Source organism: Podarcis melisellensis, assembly GCF_964234715.1.
Source record: "Podarcis melisellensis genome assembly, chromosome: 6".
NCBI lineage: Eukaryota > Metazoa > Chordata > Lepidosauria > Squamata > Lacertidae > Podarcis > Podarcis melisellensis.
In genome coordinates, this window is record NC_138538.1 from 15,552,271 (window position 1) to 15,577,915 (window position 25,645).

Consider the following 25,645-nt stretch of genomic DNA (forward strand, 5'->3'; position numbering starts at 1 on the left):
AGAGAGAGAGGGGAAGAGAGAGGGCTGGGCGTGCTTCTGTGTGCCATGACGCTGGGGGGGAATTGTGGTAAAGAGCGAGGGAACTCCGCTTTTTGCAAAGCATCCTGGCAAATGAGCTCAGCCAGTAGTGCCTGAGCTAGCGTAGAGGGCAAGCTCCTGCCGTCAGGAGCTGGGCACGTCTGCTCAGATTCCTGCAGGACAAGAAAAGGAGACAGGCTCGCCATGCAACGAATCATGGCTACGTCAAATGTTTTTATTTCTTCCTGATCTCTCTCTCTCTCTCTTTCTCTTTTCCTCTCTTTCATCAATAATTCACCTTAGGGCTTCCCCCCCTCTCTGCTCCTTGTGGATAGTGGAGGGGGGGTTGGACCGGGAAGAACAGGGTTTTTGGGGAGTGCTGATTTTGTCCGGGAGGTTATTTCCAAGAGCTCTTTAAAGGACCAAAAAAAAAAAAAAAAAAGGAGGAAGAAGGAAGACTGACTTTTTTTTTGCTGGGATTGCTGGAAGAGTGAAAAAGAGGAAGATTTCGCTGCTGGTGCGCCGGGTAGCGGGTGTGCTTTCTTCTCCCCCTTTCCCCCCCAACTGCTGGTAGGGCTGCTACCGCTAGCTTGGTGTGTAAGCGTGGAGAGAGGAGGAACGAGAGGCGTCGCTGGGGCGCTCCGAGCAAGGCTTCGCTGTCCGCCTCTCTTGGTGCTGAACATGGGCGCTTCAAGCAGGGCGCTGTCCGTGGTGCCTACCGTCCTTTTGGCGTTGGCGCTCCCCACTTTCCCCGTCTGGGCGCAAAACGACACGGAGCCCATCGTCCTGGAAGGGAAATGCTTGGTCGTGTGCGATTCCAACCCGGCTACCGATTCTAAGGGATCGTCTTCTTCTCCTCTGGGGATCTCCGTACGGGCTGCTAATTCCAAGGTTGCTTTCTCGGCAGTCAGGAGTACCAACCACGAACCTTCCGAGATGAGCAACAAAACCAGGATAATCTACTTCGATCAGGTAATATAGGAAGTGAATGAATGTATATTCTTTCTTAAAAGGCAGGACATTCTCATCATTTTCCCCTCCCAGGAGGTTAAGAAAAAGAGCGAGAGAAGAATCGGTCAAAGGATGAGTAGTTTGGATCAAGGGAGGAGCAATTTTGTAAAATATATAGAGAGAAGTGTTATCATTTGGGAAAGGGATTCGATTAGAAGTGGAGTGGCGAGGCAACCGGTCATGAAGCTGAGACGAGATCAGTTCAGGGGAGGAGGTGGGGATCAACAGGTGGGAGTCGATCTGTGAACTCTTTAATGCTCCTTTACAAGCAGTGGGCTGAAACTTACCAAGTGGCATTGGAAACTCTCGGTCAATAGGCTCATTTCCTTCCAACCGACACTTCCTTGCCTTTGCAGTGAAGTTTGATGGCCATTCCACTTTACCAAGCAAGAGTGCATTTGCACATTGTAAGTCTTTGGGTTGAATTAATCATAAGGCTGTAACCAGGAAGACGCAGACTGCTTTGCTCTGAGAATACAGCAGTTTGTTTTACTACTTATTGATTTAGATTCCTACCATTCCACTCTCTTATAACTCATGCAGGGTTACATAAGTTTCCAGAGTTCAGTATTCAGAAATGACAGTCACCTACTACCTAAAAGTTTGCATCCTTATGAAAAAAAGGTATGATGTTTAAACAAGGTCTGTGTATCTGAGATTAATGAAGGAAGACCAGACTGCTCAGGAATGCATCCAGTTTTAGATTATTTGCAGTCATTGGTGACGGTAGTCACCAATGCAGAGACCTTATTGTTTCTGCACTCTTGTAGCCCAGTCCTGAGAATATTCACCCAGAAGTAAGCCCTGCTGTGGGCATGATAAGTGTGTATAGGATTATAGCCTTCCAGCTCAGATGATTTGATACCTGAAGGGAAAGTGTGGGGATTTTTAAGATTCTAAGGAAGGACATTGTGTGCAGTTGAGGTGAATATGTCCAAATATCCTATCTACCTCTGTGGGATATTCCTGTTTGCTTTCCAGCCACCTTTTCACAGCAGTCCAAACCTTTTATCACTTTATAAAGTGTCAAAATCCGTAAGTGGAATTTAGGCACCTCTCGTAACCCAAAATCTATTCTGGTGCAATCACATTGGCATGTATATAGCAATCAAACACGGTCAGGTAACAGAGGAATATGGAGGCAGTCCTTTGAAAGATCCACTGCACCTATATTGTATCACTGCAGAATGTTGCAATATTGGAAAGACACCCTGTTTCACTTTTCCCTGACCTACCTCTCAGAGACAAACACCAAACATACCCTCTGTCCAGGCATATGATCAATGGTTAGACAAAACAAAAAGAGTTATTCATCCCCGCTCCAAAGTAAGGTCTTGCATTGTCAATGTTAAATGTTAAATAAGAATTAATCCTTTAACAAAGAAATATTTTTTAAAACAACAACAACAACACACTTTATATTTTCAGCTATCTATGAGATAATGCTACTACATTTTTTAAAAGTCCATTTGTTTTAATGCAAGAGTTTAACATGTGTGTCACTTTATCCCATTAAAATCTATATGATATACAAGAGTGCAGTTTGGGCTGGATCAGATCCATATGTATTGTTAAAAAAAAGAAAGAAATGGTGGTGGAAGGCATTGTAATTATGTTGTGTCAGCTCCAGTTTGAAATGTCTCTGCCTTCTTGGGAATTGTTTAATACTCTACCCTCAGCTTTTTCCTCTATCACCCCCTTCTGATTATGTATGATAGCAGGTGGAATAGCCTATCTTTGCAAATATTAGCGCAGTGGGTTAATTAAGCCCCAGGAAGTTACTCTTTAGTCTTTCATAGCATATTCTTCGGAGAGAATGATGGATCTTCACTCTCTCCCATGACTACAAAGAGTTCTGGGAATATTGTACCTTGCTCAAGTCGCACTGCCATTAACCTTTTCAAGATGCCAGGAGACAGGTGGATATGTAAGAGACATGGAAATGGCCAGGGCATCAGACAGCTGCCTGTATCTTTTGAAAGGGAGTGCAAGGCAAGATGCAGGGCTTTTCTCCCCCTTAGGTACAGGTTACGAGCCTTGAATTTTAAAAGTGTTCGTGCCCACCCATCACTTGTGCAGAACCTAAAAGTGCCATGCAATTAATTTCTCCTCTTCCTACTATGTTCTTTGCTTCCTGCTTTCTTCTGAGAAACTACCCACTCACCTCTCATGCCTTCACACTCATTCCAATCAAGACTGAGCAAGGAGCCAACATATGTTGTGTGATATATGTGAAGACATTGTTTTTCCTCAATTGCCACGACAACTGGAATCCATCCCCACACTAACAGATCTGAAAGCGCATTTATGTTTGGAAGAAATTCCAACCGATTTCAGCTAGCAGTGGCAAAGCTAACTAAAACCGACTTTCCGTTGAACTCATGCAAATGTACTTAGGACTGAGGTGTAATGGGGTGGTGGGAGGGAATGACAGATCACTTTCACCAGTATAGTGTGTGGCTGACAGCCATGCATGTAAAGGGGTATGTGAGCTGCCTCCTAAGAATGACCAAGGTGCAATTCCCGTAAATATTTCCCCTGGACTTCTGCAGAGTCAGAAATGTGATGAAGCTGTTTCATGTCAACAGGCTATCTAGCTCAGTATGGTCTGCCCAGACTGCCAGCAGCTCTCATGGCACAAAGGCCATGACTCAGTGGCAGAACATCCTCTTTGCATGCAGGTCATGGGTTCGATCTCTGCCATCTCTAGGTAGCTCTGGAAGTGTCTCCTGTCTGAAGCCCTGGAGAGTCACTGCTAGTCAGAACAATACTTTTAAAAATATAATATTAATTCTTGCATTTCCCAAAAATATTACAAAAGTACAAGTATATAAAATGTGTAACATGAATTTCCCATCTCCTCCTAAATATGCCATGTAGACAGTTCAGAGTAGACAGTGCTGAGGTGGACCATTGGTCTGACTCTGTATATGTCATCTTCCTATGTTCCTAAGTCCCTTCCCCAAAAGATGCTGTAGATGGGGCCTCAGACTTTAGGTTTAAAACGTACATTGCTACCATTTCCCCCTCCTCCTCTTCTACCTCTTCCTTTCCATCTTCTCAAGAGTATTATCAATATATTATGATGTCATCAGTGTATAACGAGAACTTCACAGGGTAGCATACACACATTGGAACTTCTCCAAGGAACTTACAATATAAGAAGCGGAATAACTGTAATACTTCACTTTGGTTGCAGTCTTCAGGGCCAGTCCTACCATTAGGCAAAATGAGGTGGCCACCTCAAGGAGCATGTGCTGGGCATGCAGCAAAAGGGGTGTGATGCAGAAACATACTATACCTCATAGCAAATATTTTATCTCTGGCCCCACCTCAGTTCTTTCAGTTTTGGAATATCTTATCCATAAATTTATGGAAAGAGGAGGCAGGCAGCATAATACAGTGGATTATGTTTACGCCATCTACTGATTTAAATGATCATGTTCTTTTATAGCTAATTATCTTTGAGTTAGTGGTATTATGCATCTTAACTTGGAGTGGAGGGCACCATTTTCTTCATTGCCTCAGGCTGCAAAATGCCTTGGGTCAGTCCTGATAATCCGTACAACAACCCTGTAGGGTAGGTAGATCAGCACAATCACCCCCATCATATTGCAGGTGGGAGGCTGAGTAGAAAAGTGTGCCCCTGGCCATTGGATGAGCTTTTGGCAGAGGTGAGATTCCAACCAAGGAATCAGTTTCTTACCTTCTCACTGTATTGCTATATTACACTGACAATGTGATCCGATTCATGTGTACTTAGAAGTAGTGCCATTGAGTTCAATGCGGTTTACTTCCAGACAGGTGGGCATAAGATTGCTGCCTCAGTTGGTGAGGGGGGGGGGAAGCAGCAGGGAGGGAAGAGAAGTATGGCTAACAAGTGATGAAAGTGAGCAAATACAACTAGAGAGCCAGTATAGTGTAGTGGTTAGAGAGTCAGACTAGGACCTGTGAGACCAGGGTTCAAGTCTCCACACAGACTTTGGGCCAGTCACTGTCTCCCAGACTATTCACCTCACAGGGTTGTTGAGGATTAAATGCGGAAAGGGAAAACCATTATTATGCTGGAAGCCACCCAGAGTGGCTGGGGCAACCCAGTCAGATGGGTGGGGTATAAGATAATAATAATAATAATAATAATAATAATAATAATAATAATAATAATAATAAATAATTAATAATAATAATTGCTGCTGCTACTACATTGTACTCCATGGAGAAAAAGATGGGGTATAAATGCAATAAAATGAATAAGGAAGGTAAAAGAAAGTACTTCTCTAGCCAGCTCATAGTTTGCTCCCACGAGAAGCAGTGGTGGCCATCAACTTGAGTGGCTTTAAAAGAGGATTAGACTCTTATAGCCCACCAATGGCTACTGAGCCTAATGCCCATGTTCTGCCTCTACATTTAGCGGCAGCAATGCTCCTGAATACCAGTAGCTAGAAACTGCACTTGGGCAGAATGTTGTTGTGGCTCTGGTTGGCCACTGTGAGAATAGGATGCTGGACTTGATGAGCCCTTGGCCTGATCCAGGAGGCTCTTATTAGGTTCTTATATGTACCTAGCCATCGTTTGAGCAGAGGCTGAGCAGTAAGGAGTTAAGACAGGGCTGAGGGACTGGGGGCTCTCCAGACATGGACTACAGCTCCCATCATCCCCATCCTTTAGCCCTGCTCACTTGGAATGATGGGATTCAGAGTCTGGAGAACTGCACACATGAGCGCAATCCCTGAGTTAAGCTCTAGTCTTCATGGGAAGGTGGATTTTAAGGAGGGTCTTGAAGAAAAAGGGGGAGGTGACATTACTTTGAAATTCAATGAAATCATTCCAAGCAGTTTTACCACTGAATCATGGTCACTTCCTCTGTGGATAATAAGTAGCCTGCCTCCCAAGTATGTGAGATCTAATTAAAAAACAACAATTGAGTCGATTTTCATCACTTCTTTAATTTTAAATTGAGACCAACATTTCATCAAGAAAGATTCCTAGTAGTTGGTGGGAGATACCCTAGAGCAAAATCCAGGGTTGTTGTTGCTGTTGTTGCTATTTTAAGAAATTATGCTTTTATTAGAGATCAATGAAGGAGGCAGATAGAGATAGGCCTATCCTAAGTTCAGGAATTAAGTACTCAAGGGGTGGGCATGTCAGGTGCCATGTCAGTATAATTTCATTGGAGCGGGAAATGGGGAACCTGTGGCCCTCTAGATATGGTTGGACTGCCTGCTCCTCCTCAGTTCCAGCCAGCATGGCCATTGATGAGAACTGTTTAGCAACATCAGGAGGACCACATGTTCCCCACCCCTGTTACAAGTGCAATAATGTACACTATTACTGAAACATTTTGGGATCTGATGCAAACAGGTCTCCTGAGACCACTCAGGTTGATACGCTTGTGTTGATTTTACAGAACATGTTTATTATAATGCTCCCAGATCCACTTTGAACTCAGTTGTCCTCAACTGCAGATCTGCAGACAGTCTTAACAGATTCTGGACTCACAGCTGTCCATGGAGGCACAGGTTAATTCTGTGTCCAGGACAGCTGTCTACCAGCTCCATCTGGTATGCAGGCTGAGACCTTATCTGCCCACAGACTGTCTTGCCAGAGTGGTGCATGCGCTAGTTATCTCCCGCTTGGACTACTGCAATGCTCTCTACGTAGGGCTACCTTTGAAGGTGACTCAGAAACTGCAATTAATCCAGAATGAGGCAGCTAGACTGGTGACTGGGAGTGGCCGCTGAGACCATATAACACTGGTCCTGAAAGATCTTCATTGGCTCCCAGTACGTTTCCGAGCACAATTCAAAGTGTTGGTGCTGACCTTAAAGCCCTAAATGGCCTCGGTCCTGTATACCTGAAGGAACGTCTCCACCCCCATCATCCAGCCCGGACACTGAGGTCCAGCACCAAGGACCTTCTGGTGGTTCCCTCGCTGCGAGAAGTGAGGTTACAGGGAACCAGGCAGAGGGCCTTCATGGTAGTGGCGCCTGCCCTGTGGAACGCCCTCCCAGCAGATGGCAAGGCAATAAGCAACCATTTTACTTTTAAAAGTCAACTGAAGGCGGCCCTGTTTAGGGAAGTTTTTAATGTTTGATGCTGTATTGTTTTTAATATTTGGTTGGAAGCCACCAAGAGTGGCTGAGGAAACCCAGCCAGATGGGCGGGGTATAAATAATATATGATGATGATGATGATGATGATAAAACAGGATGACTTTTTTGCATGGAACAGTTTCTTTTTGAATGGCCACTGTTGTCTGGGAGGAATATTGTCTTGGGAAACAACCCCATCATGTGCTGGGTGCCAAATATTAATAGTTTTTATTTTATTTTTAAATCTGAAAGAATATCTGAATGCAGGGATCAGTTTTGGAAGCACTGGAGCATTTCACCCTGTCCAACAGGCTAGGTGTGCTAGAATTATAGGGGGCTAGAGGAGCTTAATGGCCTTATCATCTGAGCTGCCACCCCCAGGGTCTGGGGACCATAATATGGTTAAAACTGAGACAAGATAAGAGTGAAGTTTGTGGGTTTCATTAACATGCCCACCTCTTCTCTCGAAATTTGAGCACTAATATTATGAAAGAATTTACCCTCAGATCCTTTTCCTGGAGCCAGACTGAAGACCCTAGGGCTAGTCAGTGATTTCTCCACTTTAGTTCCACAATCCTGAACACATTGACTCATGATTCAGCAAAGTAACTTTCCTAAGAAGGATGCTTTGATCAATGCCTACAGAAAGGAAAAGGACCCTGAGTGTTTATAGATCTTTGCCTGTCACCTCCATAGTCAGCCGTGGAAGCCATGCATATACACTGGGGAGGTTTTGTACTGCAATTCAGATCAAGATTTCTCCCTCCCTCCCTCCCTCCCTCCCTCCCTCCCTCCCTCCCTCCCTTTTCTTAATAGCCAACCAAGAAGCGCTAAAATCAACAATGTGGATAATAATAAAACACAACAAAATCCACAATTAAAATGAAACAGAATGCTGCAAAGCAACCAACAAAGCGCCGCCCACAACCTCTTCCAAGCCCAGCTTATGCCTAAGAAAACAAATAGTTTTCTTTAGTGGAGGGTGAAATGTTTTGAGAGGGAGGGGGCATCCTAACCTCCATAGGAACAACACCTTAAATGGTCCAGCTGTGCTCCTTTGTGGTTTAAAGCTGGGTAAAACGAGGGCTTCATTTGATGGTATAAGGGCAGGGGGAGATATGTACTAGAGCAAGTGATCTCAAAGTTATGCAAGGATTTAAAGGTTAGAATCCTGAACAATATATATACACATGCCCTATTTTGATCAATAGTTTGCTTTCCCAGTTATAAACTGCAGCCCAAAGCCACTTATTGGGAAGTACACTTCCTTGAGATCAATGAGGCTAATTTTTAAAGGCTGTGTTTAGGGCTGAGAAATAAATTCCATTAAAATCAATAGGGCTCACACATGCCTGACCTTTTGTGGATTGGACCCATTTGTAACACAACCCAGCCATTCCCAAAGCTACCCAAAGAAAGGCCTGGATTTATGTCTGCAAGAGACATAAGGGGATCTTATCTTTCTGTAGTTGACTACACCTGCAGTCTCCTTAATGATCATTGTTCCCCATGCTCCAAAACCCGTTGCTTGCTCTGTGAAGTTCCTGCAGAAATGGGCTTTCCCATTCAGTTCCATGCAATTATTATTATTATTATTATTATTATTATTATTATTATTATTATCCCTTTGGAAGCACAACTGCCCTTTCCATTCAAGCTCTTCTAAGGCGAAGCACTTCAAATAAATCCCTGAATTCCTTTGTTTACTGAAAGCCAGCTAATTGGGGCTATTCTATGAAAATAAGTGCTCCCATGGCTCAAGTGTACTATTACACAGAGTGTGGCTTGGACTTACGCATGCAGCTCACACCAGGCATATATATGATGTCACAGGTGCAACATTTGATATATGCGAACACTCTGCGTTGCAATACAGGAAAGGAATGCATGTGCAGATTTCAATAAGGGCATGGCAAGACTGTGTGAAGAAGACAGATGTGTGTAATGCCTGGTAGACATGTGATGGATGGCACATTATGCACATACATAGCAGTGTGTGCACGCATGCACACCGATACCCCCTGCACATCTAGTACTTTTACCACACTGGAGATCATCCAAATTGGCTCTGTACTCCACTGGACGTTGGAAGGTCTTCCCAATAATCACACTGCTTTTCCAATCTGGAAAGGTGTTGGAGGTGGGGGTGGTATTGTGGTGATGGGCATGCAAGGGCTATTGTGGAGATGTTCCTGCAAACCAACCAATGTGGGATGGAGATAGTAGGGGGGGCATAAAAGCCCAGATCCTAACCTCATCTACCTCTTTGGATCCTTATTGATTTCCACTCATCTCTCCATATATATAAAATAATAAAAATATAATAAGAATTTATTATTTATACCCTGCCCATCTGGCTGGGTTTCCCAGCCACTCTGGGCAGCTCACAATAGAATATTAAAAACACGATAAAACATCAAACATTAAAAGTTTCCCTAAACAGGTCTGCCTTCAGATGTTTTCTAAAATCAGGCAATTGTTAATTTCCTTGACATCTGGTGGGAGGGCGTTCCACAGGGCGGGCACTACTACCGAGAAGGCCCTCTGTCTGGTTCCCTGTAACCTCACTCCTTGCAGGGAGGGAAGCACCAGAAGGCCCTTGGAGCTGGATCTCAGTGTCCAGGCTGAACGATGGGGGTGGAGACGCTTCTTCAGGTATGCTGGGCTGAGTCTAGCTGCCACATTCTGGATTAGTTGTAGTTTCTAGGTCACCTTCAAAGGTAGCTCCAGGGTAGTCCATGGATCAGATTGCCATAAAGGAAACAGTTACCCCCACACCTATTCAGCGCTGCGTTTTTTGGGTGGTGGTGCTATTGGCAGCTAGTGTGTGGTGACCAGTGGCATAGCGTGGGGGGTGCAGGGGGGCCGGCCGCACCGGGCGCAACATCTGGGGGGGGCGCTCGCCGCCTCCGGAGTCGCTGAAGAGCCTCAGGCGCAGGCTGTAGCAGAGCCCCATGTCTCGCGGAACCGACGAGCTGTGCGCGCGTCTGGGCTGAAGGCGTCCGGCAGGCAGCAGCTCTCAGCGCTCGCCACGGTCCCCGCGCGTCAGGGCCATGGAGGGCGCGCCAGGCAGCCCCTCCTCACAGCCCCGCCGCCACCGCTGCTGCTGCAGCTGCTGGGCCATGTTGCATTTTCCTTGCCTCTCTGCCCTCCTCCTCCAGGCAAGCGGCATCATTTGGGCGGCAGCGCCAGCGGCAACTCACCTCAGATCACCTGACACGGACCCGCCGCCGCCGCCATGGCTACCTTACCGTAAATACCCCAGCCCAGGCAGCAGCAAGAAGAAGCTGGCAGTGGCGGCAGGTTAGGGGTTAGGGGGCGCAAATTACTTGCCTTACCCCGGGTTAGGGGGCGCAAATTACTTTCCTTGCCCCGGGTCCTGACAACCCACGCTACGCCGCTGGTGGTGACATATACCAAAGAGAACAGGTTAGGCACAATAGCAGAGAACGTGGGCAGCATCTTTCGAGCCTAACGTTAAGGCTATTAGATGTGCCTAATTTTTTGTAGCAGCACTGTTATTGCCTGTGAGACTTGTACTCCAAAATATATATCCATAAATAGACATAAAAGAAACAAAGAAAGAAAGAAAGAAAGAAAGCAAAAGCCTGATGGTGAAAGGAGATTCCTTGACGTGCCCCCAGGGCTTTCTGACCTATATACACCCAGAGTTGTGGATATACCAGTCGCTTTGCTGCTTTGCCATGTCCTGCCATGGCCTACTAGCTGGGGCTTGTATTGTCTTGTTAGATCATTCTTTTACAAGTTTGCCGTAATTTTGCAAATCTCCCATGCTGTATTTAAAGTTATGTCCCTAGTGAACCCGATGTGCAAGGAGCTCACTTCTTTAATGGACCGTCGACATCTAGCATCAGGACATAATTGGTTTGAGGAGTATGCCCTAATTGTAAATATTTGCATGGGCAGATCATCCTGCAGTGTCAGAAGCATTGTGCTGCATCACTGTAATGCTGGTGTAACATCATGCCTTTGTGCTGCTGATGCAGCTGTCGGCATTCTGTGTGCTCTGCTTGTGCCTACCTGGCTACTGTGGTGGGGCTTACATCACCAGAATTGTGCTGCAAAACAGATTTCAAAAAATGAGCCTCTCCCCTCACTATGATGAGGTGGCTTAAAACTCTGCAGGACTTAAAACTCAGCAAGAGCTTTAGTGGAACTAAGGAGCTGTTCAGTTTGCAGGATACAGCCTGTGCATTATGGACCTTATCCTGGCTAACTCAAAGGCAGGCCCAATTGACCTGAACTAACAGACCTTCCAGGTGTTCCTATTTTCCAGGGATGCCCCTGATTTAGAGATGCCGTCCCAGTTTCAGATTTGATCCCAAAATGTCCCACTTTCCTTAGGTAAAGGTAAAGGGACCCCTGACCATTAGGTCCAGTCGTGGCCGACTTTGGGGTTGCGGCGCTCATCTCGCTTTATTGGCCAAGGGAGCCGGCGTACAGCTTCTGGGTCATGTGACCAGCATGACTAAGCCGCTTCTGGAGCAGTGCACGGAAACGCCATTTACCTTTCCGCCAGAGCGGTACCTATTTATCTACTTGCACTTTGCACTTTGACGTGCTTTCGAACTGCTAAGTTGGCAGGAGCAGGGACCGAGCAACGGGAGCTCACCCTGTCGCGGGGATTCAAACCGCCGACCTTCTGATCGGCAAGTCCTGTCCCTATTTTCATTGGAGAAATGCAGGAGGGTATGGAGTTATCTGACCCCCGAGATGTTTGTAGGCAATTCTGTATAAGGAATTTTTAAAAATCTTTAATATTTCTATATATGTTGGAAGCTGCCCAGAGTGGCTGAGGCAACCCAGTAAGATGTGTGGTGTATCTATATTAAAATTATCATTATGGAATGGCATGTCCCTATTTTCATCGGAGAAATGTTGGAGGGTATGAACTAAGCATGCACAAAATTGTAACCTTAAAGAAAGGATGTCTAGGCCAATTTAATCTTGCTGGGGAAAATATTTCTTACATCTGGAAATCTTAATTGTATGTACAATAAATTAGTATAAATAAATATTAGGGTTACAAATTAACACCTTGGCTTTAGATGTGTAGGCATGTTGAGAAATCTTGTGTCTGTTGCAAATTAATTTTATTTCCCCCCAAGAACACAGAATGCTTCCATTAATTCTTATTTCCTCTCTCTTTAATTTGTAGATCCTAGTAAATGTGGGGAATTTCTTTACGCTGGAGTCTGTCTTTGTAGCACCAAGAAAAGGAATTTACAGTTTTAATTTTCATGTAATTAAAGTCTACCAGAGCCAAACAATCCAGGTATGTTGATTCAAAAAATCTGTTGGAACACATTTGTTAGCATTTCATTCCTTCCTTCTCCCCTTCCCCATTTCCCTAAAAAAAAATATATAGATAAATGGATAATAGCGAAAATCCATTTTCTATTGTAAATAGAAATAGTTTAAATGCACCCATGTTGATGAGTTAGGAAACAGCAAATAGCTCAACTTGGCCAATAGCAAATGGATTTCAGTGACATTTTAAGATAACAATGTTGCTCACCAGTTCAAGATATGGCCTTGAGAGTTCAAAATAAAGAGAGTGCTTGCATTCTAATTATGTGCTACAACTTTTCTGTGAATCTCACATTGGGGACTATTGGAAGTAATTTCATGATAATAAATGCTATGAGCACAATGAAAGGAAGCATGCATTTGATGTAACAGCATAAGAACAGCTTTCTGGATCAGGCCAGACACACATCTAGTCCCTTGTCCAATTCAATGGCCATTCAGATGCGTCTGAGAAGCGCATGAGCAAGATCTGAGTGCAACAGTGAAATCAGTAGGACTAAAAAGTGACTGCGTTTGACCCAGCCCTGCCGCTTTGTGAACAGAAGGGCTCTTTCCATTCACAGAAGGAACTGGAATATGGTTGAGTCTACATAATGGAAGAAGGATGTGGGGAAACAATTCCCCTTTGGCCCTAAAGCTTGGAGTGCTGTTCCAAAGGACCCCTTTCTGAGGAACACACAGTATCGCGAGTGGCGCTGTGTCTAAACTACTGAGCCTCTTGGGCTTCTGCCAACCTAGCGGTTCGAAAGCATACCAGTGCAAATAGATAAATAGGTACTGCTGTGGCAGGAAGGTAAACAGCATTTCTGTGCACTCTGGCTTCCGTCATGGGGTTCTGTTGCACCAGAAGCTGTTTAGTCATGCTGGCCACATGATCAGGAAAGCTGTCTGTGGACAAACGCCGGCTCCCTCGGCCTGAAAGCGAGATGTGCGCTGCAACCCCATAGTCGCCTTTGACTGGACTTAACTATCCAGGGGGGTCATTTACATTTTATCTTATATTGCAGAGGGAGGATGGGATTCATGAAAGACACTTCCCTTTCCCCTCTCTCCAGTGTGAGCAGAACTATGCTTCTTTGCCTATGTACGTCTTTGCAGAAGGGTTCGCCAGCAGTAAATCAGGTCAGGCTGGCGATCACACTTCTCCTCTCAGGGTGCAGAGATGATGCAGGAATGTAGAGAGGGATGTATGGACTTGAAGAAGAAGAAGAGTTTCAACTTGATATTCCACCTTTCACTCCCCTTAAGGAGTTTCAAAGCAGCTAACAATCTCCTTTTCCCTTCCTCCCCCACAACAAACACTCTGTGAGGTGAGTGAGGTTGAGAGACTTCAGAGAAGTGTGACTAGCCCAAGGTCACCCAGCAGCTGCATGTGGAAGAGCGGGGAATCGAACCCAGTTCACCAGATTACGAGTCCACCACTCTTAACCACTACATCACACTGGCTCTGAGGCATTAGGAGGAGGAAACCTGGGAGAATGAAGAGAGTGAGAAAGAGATGGATTGTGGAAATGCATTCCATCCCATTTGCAGAGAGAGGTGTTTGGGGGAACAGAGATAATTTATTATTATTTTGCATTTATAGCCCACCTTTTCCTAGTGTCAGCCACTGAGATTTGAACCCTGGCCCCCCAAGGTCCTACCAGGATGCAGGTGGCTCTGTGGTCTAAACCACAGAGCCTAGGGCTTGTCGATCGGAAGATCAGCGGTTCGAATCCCCACGATGGGGTGAGCTCCCGTCGCTCGGTCCCAGCTCCTGCTAACCTAGCAGTTCAAAAGCATGTCAAAGTGCAAGTAGATAAATAGATACCACTCCGGCAGGAAGGTAAAATGGGGTTTCTGTTTGCCAGAAGCAGCTTAGTCATTGCTGGCCATATGACCCAGAAAAACTGTCTGCAGACAAATGCTGACTTCCTCGGCCAGTAAAGTGAGATGAGTGCTGCAACCCCAGAGTCGTTTGTGACTGGATTTAACTGTCAGGGGTCCTTTACCTTTACCCCTGAGGTCCTAGTCCAACATCCTAACAAGTTCCTTCTAAAGCAGCATCCAAAGAAAGGTGAGAGGAGAATAACATTTTGGAATGGGGAATCCCTCACATTTTGAGCAAGTGAGAATGCAACCAGAAACAGATATTGAAGTCAAGGCCTGAGAGGAAGAATCCTAGTGGCAAGCCTATGGCAGGAGATTGGCGGAACATCAGGAAAGTAGGGGAAGGAAGGTCTCCTCACTCTAGCAGTCTGATGTTGGGGTGATGCTGGCCTCAGTCACATAGCCAGCCTTCTCTTAGTTTCCTGTGGGACACCCCTTCCCCCTAGGGCCTAGTATCATGTGGGAATAATCAATAACTCCAAGGGACTGTGTAGCATTTTTTTTGGCTACACCCACATTAACTAATTTGTATTTGTTGATTTAGAAAGATGTATAGGCCACCTGATCCCAAACTCTCAAAGCGATGTTCATAATACAATGATGGATTAACCCCCCCATCTAAAATCCACAAAGCTGTTAAAAAACCCCCCAGCATATGCTAGATACTGTTTAGTAAAACACAGAAAGAATCAGTTAAACCTTTAAAATGAACATGGATTACTTCATGACACGTCTGAATAGGATATAAAATAAAGTTTGTAGCAATGTGCCTGGAATGTACCTTTTTTTTTTACCTGCTCCAAACTGGCAAATATTAAGAAGCTGGATTATTAGTCTGACTGATTGATACGTTTGCCATGGGTTGCTTGGGCTGTATGCAGTTGGCTTGGGGGCATTTCCACTTTGCCGAGCCAGTTGGGATGGCTTTGTGAATTAAGTATTTTTTGGGTCATGCTGGCATGGGGTGTAGGCACAGATTCAGATATGGTCAGCTGCACCACCAGGACTCACTAGCTCCCTGCTGAGATGCTGTCAGTCATTTTGCACTCTGCACACGCTCAGAAACACTGGGCCCATAACCTGTTTGTGTTTGAAAAAGAAAAGGTTTTGACCTCCTTTTTACGCCTTTGCCTAGTCTTCAGACCTTAGTTGGCACAAAAGAGTCTTTGAGAAGAGTATTCTTGCAGAGTATTGCTACTTTTATTCTTAAAAAGTCTTCTTCTCCAACCATGACCGACAGCATTTTTTTACACACAACCAGCTTTTTACCATCCAACCAACCCACATCCAACACTAACACTGACCACTCTATATATACAGGTATAATTTGGTGAAAGATTGCATGAGTCATTATAGGCCGTTGACTCATGCTGACTTAGTTCTTTTAGCATTAAAGAACAGCAGCTAATATTTATCCATGGCAGCAACACCCTGAGACCCCTGGAGGGTGAAGGGGCCGGTTTATCACTCACCTCATTGTACCCTTGGGTTGTGGAGCATTGTCAGCACCAAAGGTTGACTAGTGTGGGTGGTGGTGAACATGCCCCCTCTGCTCAGGTTCCAGTCTTTAATAATAATAGACTTAAATGGGGGACCCTTCCAAAGAAAAAACAGACCAGCGAGAACTGAGCATGCTCAGTGGCCATGGAATTTTGACTTGTGGGTGTTGTTTTTTGTTGTGGAGGGGACAGAAAATATGGGGAGTGGAATGGAATGGAGCGGCTGGAATCTTTATCAGCAACAGTCCATGCTGCAACATTTTGTTGCCTATGCCACTTGTACTTCTGAATATGAGATGCTGAGAACAGGCACTGCTTGCACAGAATGTCTGCATGCATCTGGTGGACCACACTGATGAAAAGAGGATGTTAGGCTAGATGAGCCTTTGGACTCACCCAACAGAGTTCATCTTATTGTCTTCCCATGCTTACCATTTATAGTAGTATAGCTGCTGGGTCTCCCTCCTCTCTCTCTCTCTCTCTCTCTCTCTCTCTCTCTCTCTCTCTCTCTCTCTCTCTCTCTCTCTCTCTCCTCCCATGTAGAAGCTCCAGAACAGCATGTAGGGGGAGGAGAGTGTTCTACTCTCAAGTAAGCTGAAATGCTTCCCCTGAAGGAACAATTGCCTTAGCGTGACATTGAATTCTTCCCATTTTACTTTTTAAAAAGCAGATTTTTCTTCTACTGCAATCAATCAATCAATCAATCAATCAATCCAGAATGGATCCTGCTTTCTGAATGGAGGGGGTTGGGGCTGATGGGCATGGCTTGTGAGACATCTGCTTTGTGCCACTACCCTCTGGCCTGCCCGTTTGCAAGCTCAGTTCAGAGGAGACTGCAGATTGAGCTGATGGTCCTGAAACATCTCAGCAGATTGAGATGCTGCTGCCGAGTCAAGGCACTGCCCATGAACAGCCATCATTGGCTGCAAACAAAATGTCATCATGGCAACCAGGTTTGGCGTAGCACAACAACTGCCGCATATATGACTCAGCCAGACTGGTAAATAAAAAAGCGATTTATATGTGTTGTATGTGCGATATAATATTGTGCCACCAGATGGCGACGTGGAGTCCCATTTTTCGCTATCTGTTTTCCCTATTTAAATTTACAACACTTTAAACTGAAACGCTTTTTCTATGTGTCTAGATCCAGCCTATATAGTTTCCGTTTGAATCTCCTATACTCCCTCAAGATTGGAATTCCAGAACTCTGGGCATTAAACATGAATGTGTGTGTGTGTGTGTGTGTACTGCAAAAGGGCACATGTTCATAATGCCAACATTGATTGGTTGGAGGAAATGCAAGGGGCGTGGCTACAGCCATGGAGCTTTTCTCAGTTTGGATACAACCTGCTTGCAGACTAGAAAGGGAGACCTCACACCCACTCACTGCCAGCAACAACATGTGACCAAAGGTGCTACAAATCAGCTGCAAAATTTAAAAAGATCAGATCAGACAGCAACTACACCACTGTAAATTGTAAGTGGAGAAAGCCCCATCCCCATGTTCTTAAAATGTCTTTTTATTTTAATAGGATTTTAAACTCCATTTCAGGCAAACCTCTCAAAACATGGGTGGTGTCATACACCTTTGAGTATATGAATACAGAGAGCACAGGATGAGACCAGGCACTTCCTTGTGCATTTGCTTTCTTTTGACCCATGGCTATCAAGCATGATTCTGAGTGATGGTGATATGATAAAAGAAAATCCCGGCTGCCCGGGTTGCTGAAATTTCATTGTGTTCTTTGGTGCAAGATTAAAAGCCCCTTTGCACTTCTCCTTTGGTGCCTTTCCAGACTATGTAATGTGCACACTGAAATCATGCTCAAAAGCATCATAAATACCAGCTATGGAAAGACCTTGTGCCCTTGCTATATTCAGGCAATTGCCTCATTTGGAGAAAAGAGCAAGATTGCTTAAGATAAGAATGTGGAGATGTCTCTGCAAAAATGAATGGTCACGTGCAGCGTATTTTCTTCTGCTCTTGCCAAGCCTATCTCTGGCTCACGGAATATATTGCCACTGCAGTGTGTGATCTATTTCCACGTCATCTAGTCTCCTGCTGCTCCAGTAATGTTTAAATATGGAGGGAACACGTCAGTTGCTAGAATGATATGGTAGTGACTCATGAAATCATAGAATTGTACAGTTGGAAGGGAACCTGGGGGCCTTCTGGTCCAACCCCCTGCAATGCAGGAATCTCAGCTAAAGCATCCGTGGCAGATGGCCCTCCAACCACTGCTTTAGAAACCCCAAGAGAGCCAGTGTGGTGTAGTGGTTAAGAGCGGTAGTCTCGTAATCTGGGGAACCGGGTTCGCGTCTCTGCTCCTCCACATGTAGCTGCTGGGTGACCTTGGGCCAGCCACACTTCTCTGAAGTCTCTCAGCCCCCCTCACCTCACAGAGTGTTTGTTGTGGGGGAGGAAGGGAAAGGAGAATGTTAGCCGCTTTGAGACTAGTGATAAAGTGGGATATCAAATCCAAACTCTTCTTCTCTTCTTCTCTTCTTCTTCTGCTTCTTCTTCAAGGAAAGAGAGCCCACCACCTTCTGATGGAGTCCATTTCACTGTTGAACAGCTCCCACCACCAGAAAGTTCTTCCTGGTGTTTAGTGGGCATCTCTTGTAACTTGAAGCTATTGCTTCAGGTCCTACCCTCTGGAGCTGGAGTAAAATGCCTCCTTGCTGCTGTTTACAGCCCTGATTGGCTAGGGCGTTGTCCTATTTTATTTGATTGTTCTTCCTTGTCTTTCCTACACATCACATAGGCCAGGGTGAGCTCCAGAAGTCGCTGAACTACAGCTCCCATCAGCCCCAGGAAAGAAGGCTGATGGTTAACAATGATGGAAGGACACAACCTTCTGGAGGGCACAACATCGGTTTATTGCCAGGTTCTGTGATCACAACACTTTAGCACAGACCTTCCTGCCACACCTTCAGCTAGCTAACACACATGAAGCACATTGTGCCATTAAGCAATGGTTTCCACTCAAGCCTGCAGTTCTCACATGCACCCTGGACTACTGCAATGCGCTCTACATGGGGCTACCTTTGAAGGTGACCCGGAAACTGCAATTAATCCAGAATGCGGCAGCTAGACTGGTGACTGGGAGTGGCCGCTGCGACCACATAACACCGGTCCTGAGAGATCTGCATTGGCTCCCAGTACATTTCCGAGCACAATTCAAAGTGTTGGTGCTGACCTTTAAAGCCCTAAACGGCCTCGGTCCTGTATACCTGAAGGAGCGTCTCCACCCCCATCGTTCAGCCTGGACACTGAGATCCAGCACCGAGGGCCTTCTGGCGGTTCCCTCATTGCTAGAAGTGAGGTTACAGGGAACCAGGCAGAGGGCCTTCTCGGTAGTGGTGCCTGCCCTGTGGAGCGCCCTCCCTTCAGATGTGAAGGAAATAAGCAGCTATCTTATCTTTAAGAGACATCTGAAGGCCGCCCTGTTTAGGGAAGTTTTTAATATTTAATTATATTTAATATTGTTTTTAACACTTGATTGGAAGCTGCCCAGAGTGGTTGGGTAAACTCAGCCAGATGGGTGGGGTATAAATAAATAAATTATTATTATTATTATTATTATTATTATTATTATTATTATTATTATTATTATTGGAACATACACAGAGCACTGCTTTTCCCTGTCCTCTCAGCCACACCTTTTCGGTGCTGAGGGCTTGAGTCATAACTTCCCAGGTCTGAAGGCCTGAGTAAATGATGCAGGTGTTCCCCAGGGAAGTCATGCTCTCTGCCCTCAAAGAACCACAGTTCTGGGTAGCAAACATCAAGGATCCTCACACCCTTCTTAATGCATCTCAGTGCTCATTGACAATGATGCTTTGCGTACTCTTCCTTCACTGTCCCAGTGTTGTGACCCTAGGTTACTTAGCGGTCAACACAGTCTATACTAGTTGCCAATTGCTTCCAGATGCCACCTCTGCCAACTTTTAGATGCCCAGCTAAGACTTTTCTGTCTACCCAGGTGGCCAGTTAATCAATGTTGTCTCCTACAGTGTGCTTATTTTTTGGTGTGGTGGGTAGGAATTGGTCTTTACTAATTTGGGCCTTTTATGTATTTTGAATGGTTAGTGTTTACATTTGCTCTGGTTTTAATTTATTTTTATACGCTGCATTTATTTTCAACCACTTTGACTCTTTTCCAGCTGGAAAAAGTTTCAAAAAGTGGCAACCAAAATGATCAATGGGTTGTAGCAACTGCCTTATGAGAAAATGTTGTTACATCTGAGTTCTTTAAGAAATCTTGGCTGAGTGCCACCTAGCCCTATGGCTGGGTTTTGTGTGTGTGTGTGTGTGTTTTAATTCAATTAATTGTAAACCTTCGTTTGACACCTTATATTATCAGCTTCTGTCAGTTCAGGTTAGTGCTGAGCTAAAAGCTTTCACAAACATTTTCACCTGTACAGGCGAGTTCATGTGGCCAACATCTGCAGTGAAGATTGATGCAAAGAATTTGTGCATCTTCACTGAAATTGAATGCTTCTTTTAACTATTGCTAATTTTACCCTGCTAACAAGTTTCTTGCAATAAATCTTGCTGGTTTCCTGCTTCTGTTGTATTTAAATTCTTTTAATCTTCTTCTTATTATTTCTATATATTTTTGGCATTCGCTCCCCAATTTTCTTCTGGCTTTGTCTTACTGTCGGTTTACATTCAATTTGCCTGAATTTTCTCATTTTCATCAGCCTTCCATTTTGTAATGTGAGCTTTCTCACCTTTTAGAATTTACAGCTAATTTTTGTGCCTTTTCAATGTAATTCACAAAAGTATCCTTTTTAGGATTGTTTTCGAAGCTGTGCTATACATTTTATTTGAACTTCTGTTATACTGCATTAAAATAGTACCCATGCTCCCTTGAGAGATTTTACCCTTCTGACATTACCTTTCAGTTTCCTCCTAGCTAACCTTCTCACTTTTGACAATAAAAGCCCCCTTTTGGAATGAAATATGACTCTGTTGGATTTTCTGGGCAATTTTCCAGTCATATAATATGGTGAACTTGGTAGTGCTGTATTCACTGTTTCCAGGAAGTTCAACAGTGTTTATAGCTTCTTGTACTGCTCTGGGAATAATTTAGGATTAAATCAAGTGTCATTTCCTTTGTCGCTGGCTCCATGACTCAGTGTTGGTAAAGGCACACTCATTCATTATAGCTAAAACTCTTGGGCACTGTCCAATTTAGAGCTAAGCATGTTTAAGCCTATTTATTTGCCAGCTTGCTGTGACACAAATTTACAATTAGCCAGTCAATCTGAGAGTAATTGAAATAATCACTTCTTAGTACATTTTCTACTTTGCCCTTCCCCACAGTTGAAGAACAGAGGAAGCATCCTTATATCAGGACAAGCCATTGGTCCACTCATATAAGGGATGGCCAGTAACTCTGTATGTTATTGGACTCCATCTCCCATAAGTCCCAACCAGCAAAGCCAATGATCAAGAATGATGGGAGTTGTAGTCCAGCAATATCTGGAGGACACCATATTAGCTACCCTGATCTAAATCACTATTATTGACTAGGGATAGCTTTCTAAGGTAGACTTAACCAATACTGTGTGCCCCAGATGTCAATGGACTGTGACTCCTAACACATTGGCTAGGTTTGATGAGAGTTGTAGTTTAATTATATCTGAATGGCACCACATTGGCCATCCCTGCCCTAAAATCTTGGTCAGAGGTCTTTCCCATTGCCTGATCCTGCTAAGAAGATACAATATGCTTACTTACTTACTTCGCCAAGCCTTTATTAGGCATTACAAGAATAAGCCATCATACATATATGACATTTTAAAATATATACAAATAAACAGCCATGTAAAATATGTACTAATGAAGATTTTCATTGTAATTTCTTCCTGCTAAATAGTTACTTCCGGGTTACTGTCAGACAGATAGAATCTTATATTTTCATTGTGCCGTGATGTTAGACTACCACCAAAAGGGGATAGCATGTGTTTGCATAGCTGGTTGTACAATGGACAGTAGAAAAGAATATGTTCTACAATGTCTGGCATGTTCAAAGAACACCCACAATGTCTATCTTTTCTGGGGATATTTGAATATCTGCCCTTGACAAGAGCTGAGGGGGAAACGTTCAGTCGTTGGACTGGAATTGTTAATTTTGAGATGTTAGTGACCCTGTTATCTGCCATATTTAAACCATAGAACTTGGGGGAGCACATTTTATTTACAGCTGAATCGGTGTTTTGTTTTTCAAAGTCCCTTAATCTGGTATGAATATTGCAATAAATATATGGCTCACTTGAATTATACAAGAGTTCCAAGTCAATGCCAATAGATCTGATTTTGCTATGTAAGAGTTAGAACCATCTGGATTTATAAGAGTCCTTAAGTAAGAACAAGATATGCTAGGAGCCGAACTTGAGATCTTCTTCATGTAAATCAGCTGATGCACTGCTGAGCTATTGTGCCAACCTTCTGCTTTTCATTTCATTCTATATCCCAAGATGCTTATTGGAGTTTTGGTTAGAGTGACTTGATTGTATGCTCCAGCACAAACTTACCTTGGCAGCTGGGATCATTCCTACCCTCATGATTCTGTAGATAAGCTTGTTTCACTAAAGATTTCTAATTGGGAAGTTTTTAATGTTTGACATTTTTGCTGTGCTTTTATTATGGTGCAAGCTGCCCAGAGTGGCTGGGGCAACCTAGTCAGATGGGTGGGGTGTAAATTAATAATAATAATTATAATCATAATCATAATTATAAATGTTTTGAACACTTTGCTCTCACCTCCAGAATAACATTGTGGGTACATGTACCTTACTTTATTTCAATGACCCACCAGGTTTCTCATTTACTATATTCTCTTTTAGGGCCCATTCACACAATACATTTAAAGCATTTTTATATCCCTTTTGGCTTCCCTTCCAAAATAAAAAGAACTGTAGTTTGTTAAGGGTGCTGAGAATTGCTAGGAGACCCCAATTCCCCTCCCAGAGCTACAATCAGCACAGCGGTTTAATAATCAATCCCTTTTCCTTGGGAGTTCTGAGAATGGTAATTCTGTGAGATCAACAGGTGTCTCCAAACAGCTACAGTTTTTTTTTGGGAAAGCTATGAATGTTTATGGGGACGCGGGTGGCACTGTGGGTTAAACCACAGAGCCTAGGGCTTGCCGAGGTCGGCGGTCCTAATCCCCACAATGGGGTGAGCTCCCGTTGCTCGGTCCCTGCTCCTGCCAACCTAGCAGTGCAAGTAGATAAATAGGTACCGCTCTGGCGGGAAGGTAAACGGCATTTCCGTGCACTGCTCTGGTTCACCACAAGTGGCTTAGTCATGCTGGCTACTGACCCAGAAGCTGTCTGCCGGCAACCCCAGAGTCGGCCACGACTGGACCTAATGGTCAGGGGTCCCTTTACCATTACCTTTATGAATGTTTATAATGGTATAGTGCAGATGACGCCTTAGTATCAGAGACTCTACTTTTGCCATTTGGGTTTTTAGGATTTTAGCACTAGCTTATAAACACCTATATCTTTTAACATATTTTGGGTGTTTGGTGGTATGTGTGCATTTTTTTCCTTGTGACTTTTTCACTGGCACCCGGTCATTTTGGTGTGCTTCCGGGGTGTGCTTAGATATCTGTACACAATTGCCTGCTTATAACAGTGAGCCATCACTGGGCTGACATTGTTCTCTCTCTGGTTAATCCGCGAAGGTGGGTGACTTTGGTGAACATTTTGGCCTCCACAATACGAGGTCTACCTGGTCAGCAGCTTTTGCACACCATTTTAAAAAGATGCAAAACCGTTTTACAAAGGGATTGGTGTCAGGAGGGAAATCAAAGGTGGGGAAAGTGCTATACTATGGTCTGATTTGCAGGCTTCTGATGGGCATCTGGTAGACCAATGTGAGAAGAAGATGCTGGACTAGATGAGCCTTTGACCTAATTCAGCAGGACTCTTCTTGCATTTTTATTCCTACAGTGAGCCTGCTATAGACCCATAGTCACCAACACATTTTGCCCTGTCCCTCCCCTTCCACATATGGAATACCTTAAGTATTTGTAGCTGCTATTTCCCGAAAGGATGTTTCAAGAACAGCAAACAGTCTGTGGACTCCAGGCATTTGTGGCTTCTAATGATCCTTTGCATAGGATTTGCTAATGACAGATGGGTTTCCTTGTTACCTTGAACTTTTTTTCAGCAATTTCTCTCTTTTGTAGGTTAACTTGATGCTCAATGGAAAACCGGTCATTTCTGCTTTTGCTGGGGATAAGGATGTCACTCGTGAAGCTGCCACAAATGGAGTCCTACTTTATCTAGACAAGGAAGACAAGGTTTACCTGAAACTGGAGAAAGGTAATCTGGTTGGTGGATGGCAGTATTCTACATTTTCTGGCTTCCTGGTCTTTCCCCTGTAAAGTCGATTTCTCCATGACATTCACCCAGGTGTGGACCAGTCATTGCTTCTGTTCTCCGAAGATCATCTTCTCATCCTTTGGATTGATGTTTTCTTTCTTGGTTTCTCATGGGTGAATATGGATTCTATTTATGGCATTTGACCCTTTCTGAACTCCTTTGAGATTTCACCGAATTTTGTGTGTTTAAAATACGGTGCATTTGGATTATGACTGAAAGCAGACAGTAAATATCTATGCTTGATGTTGCCGAAAAAAGCTGCCTGCAAGATTTATTCAGAGTTCCTTTACTGGACATATGGGATTTGTGGGAGAAGTGGATCATTATTGTTGTCTCTCCCCCTTCCCCCAATTATATTTTTAAAAGACTGGCAACCAGGTCTATAATTTAAGAATCTTTGAGTTCAGTCTTCAATCAAGATTAATACATAGCTGCCAAAGAACCGTCCATTGATATATTAGTTATATCATGTCTTTGTTCCCCTCGCTCTAAAAATTAACATAAATCCATCCTGTTCAGTTGGGAAGGAATAGATAATGGTTATTGATAAGTGATTGACTTCATTACTCCTCTTTGTACAGTGTGTTGGATGATTCACTTAGATGTTTTCCTTCAGATAGTGTATCTCAAAGAGGACCACCCGACTGAAAGTCTGTAGGTCACAGTTGGATGTTATTTGCACATGGATGGAGTTTATATTCTGCAGAAAGTATTTTCTAGTAACGGGAAAAGATTATCATGCTAACAAAAAAATGCTTACCGGGTTAAATGGGATCATTTTGGCAAAGCTCTGCAAAACAGCCTTGCTCTATAGGAAAATTACACTTGTTCTTCACCTTTAATTAACATGATTGATAATAACCACTTTATTAAAAAACCGAAGGGATTTGTTCCTTAGACACAGCTAATTCATTAGTCGGAGATGGAAATGCTCCCCTCTTGTTTTTAATTATGTCTGTTTCTCAAGCCTTCTGTTGTATTTTGAGGTATCATCTGGTTTTGCCTTAACTCCGCAAATGTATATATGATGATAGATATTGTGGGCATTGTCCAGGCAAAGTTAAGCATTTTTACAGCTCAATCCCAGGCACATGTACCTGGAAGTTAGTCCCACTGAGAACAATGGGGCTTACTCCCAGGTTAGTGTATATAGAATTGCAGTCCTATTGATCTCAATGGGGAAGGTTAAAGTGTCCAGTTAATTCTTCCACTAACATCAATAGGTCTTAACTGTGCTTAGCTTTGACTGCACTGAGCCTCATTTGTTTAGCAAATATTCAATCCAAATAGCCGGTACCTGAACTTGGTGCAATATCTTTTCTGTCTTTTTGTAAAGGCCATATGAATTCATAAATTTATTTATTATGTTGCTGTTACATAATAAAAGTTAATATATGTTAGTGTATTTTTTTTAAT

General features: G+C 43.9%; 1 protein-coding gene across 1 annotated transcript; it reads left to right on the plus strand.

Annotated features, from left to right (window-relative positions):
- On the plus strand, nucleotides 1-25,645 carry CBLN4 (cerebellin 4 precursor). The gene is made up of 3 exons (XM_081917358.1): nucleotides 1-990; nucleotides 12,301-12,417; nucleotides 24,034-25,645. The coding sequence occupies exons 1-3, from the start codon at nucleotides 700-702 to the stop codon at nucleotides 24,229-24,231; spliced, it is 606 nt and encodes a 201-aa protein (XP_081773484.1). The 5' UTR covers nucleotides 1-699; the 3' UTR covers nucleotides 24,232-25,645.